At 23.6% G+C, this 11,740-nt stretch overlaps 2 protein-coding genes across 2 annotated transcripts in view; one reads left to right on the forward strand and one right to left on the reverse strand.

The window, feature by feature from the left end:
- Positions 1 to 4,215: 4,215 nt before the first annotated feature.
- Positions 4,216 to 8,901, reverse strand: LOC117183113 (BLOC-1-related complex subunit 8 homolog). The gene is made up of 2 exons (XM_033376292.1): positions 8,515 to 8,901; positions 4,216 to 4,917 (listed from the first exon to the last, which is right to left on the reverse strand). The coding sequence occupies exons 1-2, from the start codon at positions 8,573 to 8,575 to the stop codon at positions 4,445 to 4,447; spliced, it is 534 nt and encodes a 177-aa protein (XP_033232183.1). The 5' UTR covers positions 8,576 to 8,901; the 3' UTR covers positions 4,216 to 4,444.
- A 42-nt stretch (positions 8,902 to 8,943) lies between these two features.
- LOC117183112 (translocon-associated protein subunit beta) overlaps positions 8,944 to 11,740 on the forward strand; it is an 11,776-nt gene continuing 8,979 nt past the window's right edge. Inside the window, exon 1 of the mRNA XM_033376291.1 lies at positions 8,944 to 9,106. The gene's annotated coding sequence lies outside the window, so the exon portion shown is untranslated. The remainder of the gene's footprint in view (positions 9,107 to 11,740) is intronic.

The raw sequence follows: 11,740 nt of genomic DNA on the forward strand, positions 1-11,740 counted from the left end.
TTCTTGGTTATAAGTACAACTGTTTAAAAGTACCTGTTTAAAAAAAATCAACTTTTTGTTTTGAACATTTAATATTTTCGAGTTAAAAAATTCTGTAGAAAATTCGACTTTTTGGTTGGAAATTCGTCTTTTTTATAAAAAATTAAGCGTTAAAAGGTGAAATACCTTGTTAAAAATAAAATGAATAACTACTTTGTCTTTTTTTCCAAATTAATTTGGTTATAAATTCATATTTTCATAAAAAATTCATCTCTTTTGATAAAAATGTAACTGTTTAGTGGAAAATAATCTTATTTGGTTGAGGATTCAATTTTTTGGTTGAAAATTTAACTATTTGGTTCAAAGTTGAACTACGTTGTTAATAAATAATTTTTTTAGTGTTACAGTTTTAATTCATTGGAAATTAATCTATATTGAAAATTCGTCGTTTTTGTTGAAAATGTAACCACTTGCTTGAAAGTTGAACTACGTTGTTCAAAATTAATTATCTCATTATGATTCATAATTTTATATGAAAAATCATCTCTTTATTTGAAAATTTAACTTTTATTTTGAAAATTAGTTGTTTTTTTTTCAAAATTAATTTTTGTATTCAAAAATTTATTGGTTCAATTTTTGGATGAAAATGTATCTTTTTTATTAGATATTTCGTTGAAAAATTAAATTAGGTTAAAAATTCATCTATTTTGGTAGAAATATAATCTCGTTTGATTAAAAATGCAACTATTTTTGTTTTAAAATGAATCTGTCTTAGTTGAGAATTCATTTTTTTTAATTCGTAATTTTTTTTTGAAAATTGAACTCTATTGAAAGTTGAAGCTCATGAAAATAAATTTTTTAAATCAAAAATTTAATCACTCCATTTTTGGATGAGAATGTATCTTTTTTATTCACAAATTCAACTATTTGAATTAAAATTCGACTTTTTAATATAAAATTAAACTTCATGGTTAAAAATGAACTTCTTTGTTGAAAATTAACATTTTTGAGCTACCAATTTTAATTGTTTGCAAAAAATTGGTCTCGTTTACTTGAAACTTTAATTATTTTGTTTCGCATTTTGTTGAAAATTCAATTATTTTATTAAACATTCATCTACCTTGGTTAAAATTAAATTGGTCATTTACGGTTAAAAATCTACTTTTTTCGTTTAAAGTTAATTATTTTTGGTTCGAGATTAATTTTCTAAACTAAAAGTTTAACTTCCATTTTTTGATGAAAAAGTACCTTTTTATTTGAAAATTTAAACTTCTTCTTTGAAAATGATTTTTTTTTAATTCAACTGTTCCGTAGAAAAATCACCTTTTTCTTTTGAAACTTAAACTATTTTCTTGAATTTCAACCATTTTTTTAAAAAGTATTTTGTTATAGTGTAAAATTCAACTGTTTTGATTAGCATACTTTTTTTAATAGAAAATTTATCCTTTGGATTGGAAATTGATATTTTGTTAGAAAACTGAATTACGTTGTTAAAAAATAATATTTTTGTTTAAAAATATACATTTTTATTTTTAAAATAAGTTGCTTTTTCAAAAGTAATTTTTTGTTGGATATTGAACTTTCTTGTAAAAAATGGTTTCTCAAACTTAAAAATGCAAGTATTTATTATTATTTTTTTTTAAATCAATTATTTCATTGAAAATGCTCTTTTATGTTGAAAAGTCATTTTTTTTGGGGTTTAGAAAATCACCTTTTTCCAAATTATTTGACTTCTTAATTAAAAAATTTAATTCTTTTGTTAAAAATTTAACTATTCGAATAAAAATTAAACTATATTGTTGAAAATTCGTCTCTTTTGATTAAAACTTCAACTATTTGGTTGAAAATAATCATTTTTTAAGATTATATTGTTGTTTGAAAATTCAACTGTTTGGTAAAAAATGTAATTTTCTTGTTAAAGATTCATCTTTTTGGTAGAAAATGAACTTTTTTGTTGAGTATTAAGCTTATTAATTAAAGATTCATTTCCATGCTAGAAAATTCAACTATTCCTTGAAAATTCATTTTTGTATTTAATCAAAAATAAGTTTTTTATACTGAAAATTTAACTATTCCATTTTTTGTGGAAAATTCAACTATTCGCTTAGAAATACAACTGTTTGGTAGACATTTCTTTTTCATCTTTCTTGGTTGAGATTTATCTTTTTTCTTGAAAATTCATCTTTTCAGTTTTTTAAGTTTGAAAACTCATTTTTCTTGTTAAAAATTCATCTCTTTTGGTTACAAATTCAAACATTCTGTGTCCATTTTAAATTGTGTACAAATACATTTTTTACATCATTGCAGCATGTTTATTGATGTATTTTCCAAAAAAATTCAAAATATATTATAATATATCAAAGACTTGAATAATAAGGTTTTAACTTACGAAAATCAACGTTAAACCAAAAAAAGACGAATTTTATAGTAAAAAATATAATTTTTCAAACAAAAATTAAATAAGTATATTTTCAGTAAAAAAATTGAATGTTCAACAAAAGAAATGAATTTTCAACTAAAATTATGGAATATTCAACGGTAATAGTATTTTCAGTTTTAGAAAAAAATTATTTTCGACTAAAAAAGAAACGAATTTTCAAGAAAATATTTAATTAAATTTTCGTTTAAAAAAACTTTTCATCTAAATAAAAAACAAGTTTACAATAGAACTGCTCATTCTTTAACCAAAGGAATTAATTTGTGATTAAAATGACGAATCTTCAGTAAAAAAATTTATTTTCTACAAAAAAAGTTTACTTTTCAACCTAGTAAATTTATTTTTAATCTAAAAAATAAATTTTCAACTAAAATTATAAATATTTAACTGGAATACTTGAATTTTAAAACAAAAAGAATATTTTTTAAACAATAGTATTAATTTCAAAGAAAAAATTTTTTTTCAACTCAAAGTCGAATTTCAACCAAAAATAGAATAGTTGAATATTCCGTTACAAATTTTATGCTTAAACAAAAAAATCGGATTTTAGAAAAAATAATTACATTTCCGGTAAAAAAATTCATTTTCATCCACAGAAAAAAAGAGTTTTCAATTAAACAGCTCATTTTTCAACAAAAGAAAATAATTTTAAATTAAAATGATGAATCTTTAATAAAAAATTAATTTTCAACAAATTAGTTTATTTTGTAACTAAGTGAATTTATTTCTAAACTAAAAGATGAATGTTGAACTAAAATGATACATATTTAACTGAAATACTTGAATTTTCAACCGGGAGATTAACTTAAAAAAAATTATTTTGTACCAAAAAGTCGATTTTTTAACAAAATACTTGAATTTTCAACAAAATAAATAAATTTTTGTTTTAAAAATATAAATTTATATCCAAATTTATGAATTTTGAACTAGCGAAGGTGAATTTTCCGCCGAAAATATTTAAATTTTCTACTATAATATTTTTAAAAAGAGATACATTTTCAGTTAAAATGATGAATATTTGAATATTTCCGCTTCGAAATTCTATGTCTACTCTAAAAAATACTCTAACAAATATTTTGGTTGAAAATTAATCTTTTTGGTTGAAAATTACATTCCTTTCTGTTTCAAAATGTTATTTTTTTTAATTAGTTTTTTTTGAAAATTATTTTTAAAAAAAGATTGAACTATTTAAATTTTTGTTGACAATTAATTTCCTTGTTTAACATTTCATCTTTTTGGTTGAAAATACAACTATTACAATTAAATATTGATCATTTTAGATCAAAATTAATATTTTTGTTTAAAATTTAACTATACAAGTTAAATATTCATCATTTTAGTTTAAAATTCATCGTTTTAGTTGAAAATAAGACTATTTGGATGAAAGTTAAAATCTTTGGTTATAAATTGATCTTCTTGGTTGAAAATGAATCTTTTTGCATAAATATTTAAATATTCTAGTAATTAAATTTTTCAAATAAAACTTTGGGAGAAGGAACTTTTAAATTGTGAGGAATTTTCACTTGAAACACTCGTTGTAATAGGGATTTTTTAAACTCCTTTCTTCTAAATCCCAGTTTTAATTCATTAAAAAAATTCCCTGTCTCAAAGAAAATGATATTTCTTTACCAAAACTCCCTGTCCTAAAATAAAAACGATAATTATTTTCACACATATGAAATCATATGAAATCAGAAGTAAAATCTCGGTTTATGTTAAAATTAAAGGAGACGATGATCGCTAAATATAAAATATAATTAAAATCAGAAAGTAAAAAGTGGAAATGAGAAACTCCAAACTTTAAAGTTTTAACAAGATTTAATACTTTTCGTAACTCTGTAAATTTAATACACACAAAATTCATAAATTACAATCAATCGATAATAAAGAGAAAGCTCACACAATTTCAAAAATCACTCTATAATATTTACAAGAATCGAATAAAACCCATTTCCGGGGAGAATAAAAAATAATATTAAAGCATGCAAACAATACCGTTGAATCGCTTCATTTACACGATATATAATATTAATTATGCGCTGGATTCGTCTTTTGTGAATCGCTGGAATGCACAACATGATTCATCATCGATTCAACCCTATTTACACCTTCTCTAACAACATCAGACAACTCTTCCGGCATTAAATTATCAAAAGTAGGAATGTGTGCCGAGAGTCTTTTATAAACTGAGTCCCTGTTTCCCTCCTTTTTATTCCTTCGCTGCTCCTCGTATTTTAACTGTTGCTTATAGAACATTGCATTTTTTATGAATTCAATTGTGTTATCGAAACTCTTATCCGCGCCCTTTACATTTTTTATTGCGCTCACTGCGTATTCGACGTCGTAACATCGTCCCTGGAGTTGATTTCTGAGAGCCAGGACTTCCACTCGTTTTTCCACCATTGGTGGAAGAGCTTTTCTTACGTGCTCTTGTAATCTGTAGAATGCGAGAGAGGGTTCATTGGCCACTATATGCATGTTTTCAGAAATCCGCTCGGTGGCTGCAAAACATTATTTTACATGTCAGATTTACAACTAATTTTTTTTGTTATACCATATTTTTCCCTTATTCTTAAAAGAAAAAAAAATAAGACGTATTTTTTTTATTTCACTCTGATATGAAGAATTTCTGAAATATCGATTTTTTTATTTGTCTACCCAAAAAATCTGATTTTTCTCAAATGTTTCGTAAATTGTCCTATTATTTAAGTACAAAAATTGCACCATAATAACAAATAGTGCAATATGGTTTACGCTAAAGTCCATGTTTGATGGTTCAAAATTAAGTTTTTTAATCATTTTTTTGCAACCGATTTTTAAACAATTAGTATTATTTTAAAATGGGCATCTCCAAATCAAAAGATTTTTTTTGGTAATTTTTCATTGTAGTATTCAGAATATTGTCTTAAAAGTTAAAAGTGGACATTTCAAGATTTTGTGAAATAAAAATAATTATATGTGACGACGTGCACGAATCGCGCGCGTTCCCTGACTTAAATGATCATAACTGCGAAAAAGAAATGCGACAAATAATTATTTTTATTTGACAAAATATTTAACCGTCCACATTCAAATTTTAAGACAATATTCTAGATACTACAATGAAAAATTACCCAAAAAAATCATTTGATTTGGAAATGCCCATTTTGAAATAATTCTAATTGTTTAAAAAACTGTTGCAAAAAAATTATTAAAAAACGGAATTTTTAATCATCAAACATGGGTTTTGGAGTAAACCATAAGGCAATTTTTTTCCTATGGTGCAATTTTTTTAGTTAAAAAATTGTACAATTTACGAAATACTTGAAAAAGAACCGATTTTTTTGAGTCGACTGATTAAAAATCGATATTTCAGATATTCTTCATATCAGAGTGAAATAAAAAAAACACGTTTCATTTTTTTTCCTTTCAAGAAGAAGGGAAAAAAATATAGTTGTAAATCTGACATGGAATGATCAAGTATTTAAAAAAATGAAATTGGTTAACATAATTAAAAATTAATTAACCAATGTTGTTAAGTATTCCACTGGACCAACAGTAATAATTTCTATATAAAAAAATTGCAAACAAAAATGATTTAAACAAGCGGAATTAGTTTAAACAATAAAAAATGAATCAAACCATTTTGATTAATATTCTACTAAAGAAATGTTAATATTTTTAAAATAAAAACAAGAATTTACGAAAATTATTCAAACAAATTAATTTTTTTAATAATTAAAAATTAATTAACTAATTTTAATCAATATTCCACTAGAACAGTAATAATTTTTAGGTGATAAAACGAGTTTTCGAACAAAATTATTATAACAAATTCCATTTATTTAAACAATTGAATATATATTAACCAATGTTTATAAATATTCAACTAGGCCAATATGAATCATTTTAAGTAAAAAAAAAATGTCTACAAGATAGTCGAATTATTAACCCGAAATTACGAATACAATAAAAAAAAGAGTTAATTTTCAAACAAATAATTGAATTTTCCACCAAATTGTAACATTTTCAATCCACCGAAAATAATGAATGTTAAATAAAAATACAGAATTGTTACATTTTCAAACCAAAAAGACGATGATTCTATAAAATAGTTCAATTTTAAACCCCGAGAATGTGAACTTTCAACAAAAACAAAGAAAACAAATTGTCAACAAAATAGTTAAATTTTTAATCAAAGAGATGATTCCACAACGAAGTAATATTTTTTAGTCAAGAAAGAAAAAAACTGTTGTCCAAATTCCTAAGTTTTTAATCGAAACAGACGAATTTTCTACGAAACAGTTTATTTTTTAACCCAAAAAGATGACTTTTTAACAAAATAGTTGAATTTTCCACAAATGCATTAAATTTTTAACTAAAAATATCACTTTTCCCACAAAAGTTGCATTTTTTCATTCAAAACAACAAATTTCCTATCCAAGAAGAAAAAGATGACTTTTGACAAATTGGTTGAAAATCGAATAAAATAGTTAAATTAAACAAAAATTCTCAACGACATGGTTAAATTCACTACAAAAGAATTAAATTCCAATTCAAAAGACTGAATTTTCAACAAAATAGATCAATTTTTAACAAAATAACTAAATTTTCTACAAAAAAAAAGATAAATTCTGAATGAAAAATATAATATAGTGGATTTTTTAATTAAAAATAATTATCTTTCAACCAAAAATATCGCTTTTCTCCTAAAAGATGAGTTTTAAATACAAAAGGACGAATTTTCTATACAAAAATACAAATATACAACAAAGCAGCTGAATTATCATCCAAAAAGATTGCATGTTGAGAAAATATATCATTTTTCGATAAAAAAATAGATTTTCTGAACCAAAAAGATTAATTCTCAACCAAAAATATAATAGCAGACTTTTAAATTGAAAATAATTAACTTTCAATTAAAGAAGATCACTTTTCTCCCAAAAGAAGAATTTTTAATTCAAAGTTACCAATTTTGAACAAAAAAATATGACATTTAAAACAAAAAGTTGAAATTCTCACAGAAGAATTAATTTTCAACCAAAAGAGACTACTTCTAAAGAAAATAAATTAATTTTCTACAAAAGAATTAAATTTGCAACCAAAAGAAATTAATTCGAAGCTAAAAACATAATAGTGAACTTCTCAATTAAAAAGAATTAACTTTCAAATCAAAAAAATTACTTTTCTTCGAAAAAAAATGAATTTGCGATACAAAAACGAATTTTCTATTTAAAAAAAGACGAATATTCAACAAAAGTTTGAATTCTTGATAAAAAAAGATGACTTCAACAAAATACTTGAAATTTTTAAAATAATTACATTTTCGACAAAAAATATAAATTCTGAACTAAAAATATAATATAGTGGATTGTTTAATTAAAAATAATGATCTTTCAACCAAAAATATCGCTTTTCTTCTAAAACTTGAATTTTCAATGCAAAGGGACGAATTTTCTATTAAAAAATAGGAATATTCAACAAAAAAGTTGATCTATCCCCCAAAAACATTACACGTTGAGAAAATAGATCATTTTTAGACGAAATAATAGAATTTATAACCAAAAAGATCAATTCCCAATCAAAAATATAATAACAGACTTTTCAGTTAACACGAAAAAATTACTTTTCTCGAAAAAGATTTATTTTGAATACAAAAACGAATTTTATATTTTTTTAAATACGAATATTCAACAACACCTTTGAATTCTTGATAAAAAAATACTTTTTGACAAAATAGTTAAATTTTCAACCAATTAGCAGAATTTTAACCAAAAGTGATTAATCTCCAACCAAATATATAATAGTAGACTTTTAAATTAAAAAGAATTTACTTTTAAACAAAAATAATTTAGTATTCTTATTGGGATCTATTAATTCACATTTATGTGGAAAAACGAGAAGGTGAAATTTTTCGAAAATAGGAAAAAGAGGAATCCTCTAAAAAAGGAGAAATTAATCGCAAATAGTTTCAATTTGAAATTCTTGAAAAATGAACAAAGTAAACTATAAAGGAAGAATATAGAACAAAATAAGATATGACATAAAAATAAATAAAATTCGCGAAATAAATAATTAATTCTGATCAATTCTGATCTGACAGCTGATCGAAAACTAACCTTTCTTAACCTTAGTTTCGAGTTCCTGATCAGGTTGGTAGATTTTAGCTGCCATTGTCATATTCCTGCTACCAAATGTAAATCCAAACACTTTCTGCTCAAAATCAACTATCGTACATCCTCTTTTCCTTCTGATTCCGAAATTTCAATGCAAAAACAAGCAACTATTATTGCTATCATCACCTCATTATCGGGGCACGCAGTTTAAACATAACCCAACAAATTCAAAACACAATTTGAATTTTCCGAGTAGATAGACACTTGACATCGCGACATTTCTTATGTTTATTGTGAAATTCAGTTAAATTTGACGTTTGCGTTGTTCCATTTGGTGATTTGTTCGATTTGGTCGTGTCAAAAAAGTCAGAACCCAGCTGATTTCCGGTAAGATGAAGACCGGAAATGACGAGTCCAGTAGTCTCCAGACGTGGCAAAGAAAATGCGGCGCTGTTGGCACTTGGCAGTGGCAGGGATTTGTCTGATTTTGTCACAGACTCACCATTCGCCACATGTACCAGAGTTCTCTCTCATTTAAATCGTGAAATTTAATATAGTTTTATGATTCCGTAGACAATTATTTCTTTATCGAGAGGTAAGGATTTCAATTATGGTTGTTTAATGCACGTTTTCTTTCAAGAGTGATATTTTTAACTGTAAACTGTAATCTGTTTCCAAATCGAGTAAAAGCGATTCACATACGGAAACACCATACGCTATGGGGTTTTAAGTCTTTATTATAAATAACACCTTTCTCGATAAATCGGAAATTTTATTCAAAAGTTAATTTCATTTATTGTTCGTTGTACATTTACACGTTTTTCGACTGTTTTCATTATTTTCGGAGTGTTATATTTTTTCCAGACTGACAGGCTGGACACTTTTTACAATTGTTGAAGTTTCTAGTACAAGACGGTTCAGCTTTTTCGAAAATTTGAGCCTCGATTATATGAGGTGGTGACAGATTTTGTGATTGAATGATTTGTTGCTTGTTTTTGGGAAACATTTTACATTTTTAGGTTCATTTTTAGTAATAATCTATTATTTACAGGGTGTCTACACTATCTGGATAAGTCAGGAAATTTTTTTGAGAGCGTGCTTACTTTTTGTTAGTGCAATATAAAATTGAACGAAAATTATTATTTATTTGTAAAAGTAGCTTTATATTAATGTATTTAACTATTTTATTAAAAATTCGTTTTTTGGTTTGAAATTAATTTTCTTCTTAGAGAATTTGAATGCGCGTTCTTGGCTTTACCGTAAGCAATTATTAATTTTTTTAATTGAAAGTTTAACTATTCTATTTTTGGTTAAAAATTGATTTTTTTTCATATGGAAATTTAAGTATCTGCTTTAAAAGTTATTTATTGTGTTGAAAAATCCTCAGTTTGTTTGAAGATATAACTATTTTTTTGATAATAATTTTTCATTTTGCAAATTATTTTCTTTTAATTGAAAATGTAACTATTCCAGCTGTATAAAGCATAATTTTGGTTAAACATTAATTTTTTAACTGAAAACTTAACTTCAATTATTGGTTGACAATTTTTTTTTAGTTCAAAATTCCATTATTTCGTTGAAATTTCACTTATTTTGTTGAAAAATCTTTTTTTTTGTTTGAAAATGAAACTGCTTGGTTAAAAGTTAAACTTTTTTGTTAGGAATTATTTTTTTTAGTTGAAGAGTCGTCATTTGAATTGAAAATTCATTTCTTTGGTTGAAAATTGAGCTATTTTGTTGAAAACTCATTTTTTCTTTGACTGAAAATTACTTTTTTTACTGAGAATTTAACTATTCTAGTTGAAATGTTAACTATTTTGTCGATTTTTTTATTTTGTTGGTAGAAATTAATTTTTTCGAACTGGAAATTGAACTATTCCATCGTTTTAGTTAAAAATTAATTTCTTTACTTATCAATTTTATAAATAAAAAATTAATGTTCAAATAAATGGATGAATTTGTAACTAAAATAATTAAATATTGAACTGGAATAGTTACATTGTCGCTTAAAAAAAATAACGTTGATCCTTTTGGTTGAAAATTAATCTTTTTGGCTGAAAATTAAATTCCATTCTTTTTCAAAATGTTATACTTTTTTTTTAATTAGTTTTTTTTAAAATTATTTTTAAAAAAAGATTGAACTATTTAAATTTTTGTTGACCATTAATTTTCTTGTTTAAAATTTCCTCTTTTTGGTTGAAAATACAACTATTCTAATTAAAAATTGATCATTTTGGATCAAAATTAATCTTTTTGTTTAAAATTCAACTATACAAGTTAAATATTCATCATTTTAGTTAAAAATTTATCGTTTTAGTTGAAAATAAGACTATTTGGATGAATGTCAAATTCTTTGGTTATAAATTGATCTTCTTGGTTAAAAATTAATCTTTTTGCATAAATATTTAAATATTCTAGTCAAAGATTTATTATTTTAGTTGGAAATTTAAATATTTTGGTTGAAAATGTATGGTTTTAGTTAAAAATCCATGAATTTCATTGAAAATGTAACTATATTTTTGAAAATTATTTTTTTATCTGATTAAAAAATTTAGTTTAAATTTTATCTTTTAGCTTTAAAATTAAACTATGCTAGTAGGATTGACCATTTCAGTTGAAAATTCATTATTTTGGTTGAAAATTAATTTTTTTAACATCCAATTTAAGTACTCAATTTTTGGTTGAAAACAGATTTTTTTACAGGTCAAAATTTTGTCGTTGAAAATTTAACTATTTCATTGAAAATTCATGTATTTTGTCAAAAAATCGTATTTTTTGGTATAAAATTGCTCTTCTTGTTTGAAAATTCATCTTTTTGGCTTAAAATTCATATATTCAGGTTACAGATTCATAATTTTAGCTGAAAATTCTTCAGTTTGTTTGAAAATTAATTTTTTTAACTGAAAATTAACCTTTCAATTTTTTAGTACAAAAATAATGTTTGGCTTGAAAATTCAATGATTGATTCGGTTTCAATTTAATTTAATATATTTCCCACATTAATTTTACCTGAATATGCACTGATGTTTAAGTATAACAAGATGAAGTAAAAATGGATTTGAATTATTATTGAAATTGAATGACTTTCGAGAAAAATTTAAGAAATTTTTTATATTTTTTTAGTATTATTTTGTTAATCGATGGTACTAATATGTTTAAGAATATATTGTAATATAAATTGTTAAAAGTTTCGAAATGAAACATATTAATTGAATTTATATTTAATATT

This window comes from Belonocnema kinseyi, chromosome 2 (genome assembly GCF_010883055.1).
Source record: "Belonocnema kinseyi isolate 2016_QV_RU_SX_M_011 chromosome 2, B_treatae_v1, whole genome shotgun sequence".
Lineage (NCBI taxonomy): Eukaryota > Metazoa > Arthropoda > Insecta > Hymenoptera > Cynipidae > Belonocnema > Belonocnema kinseyi.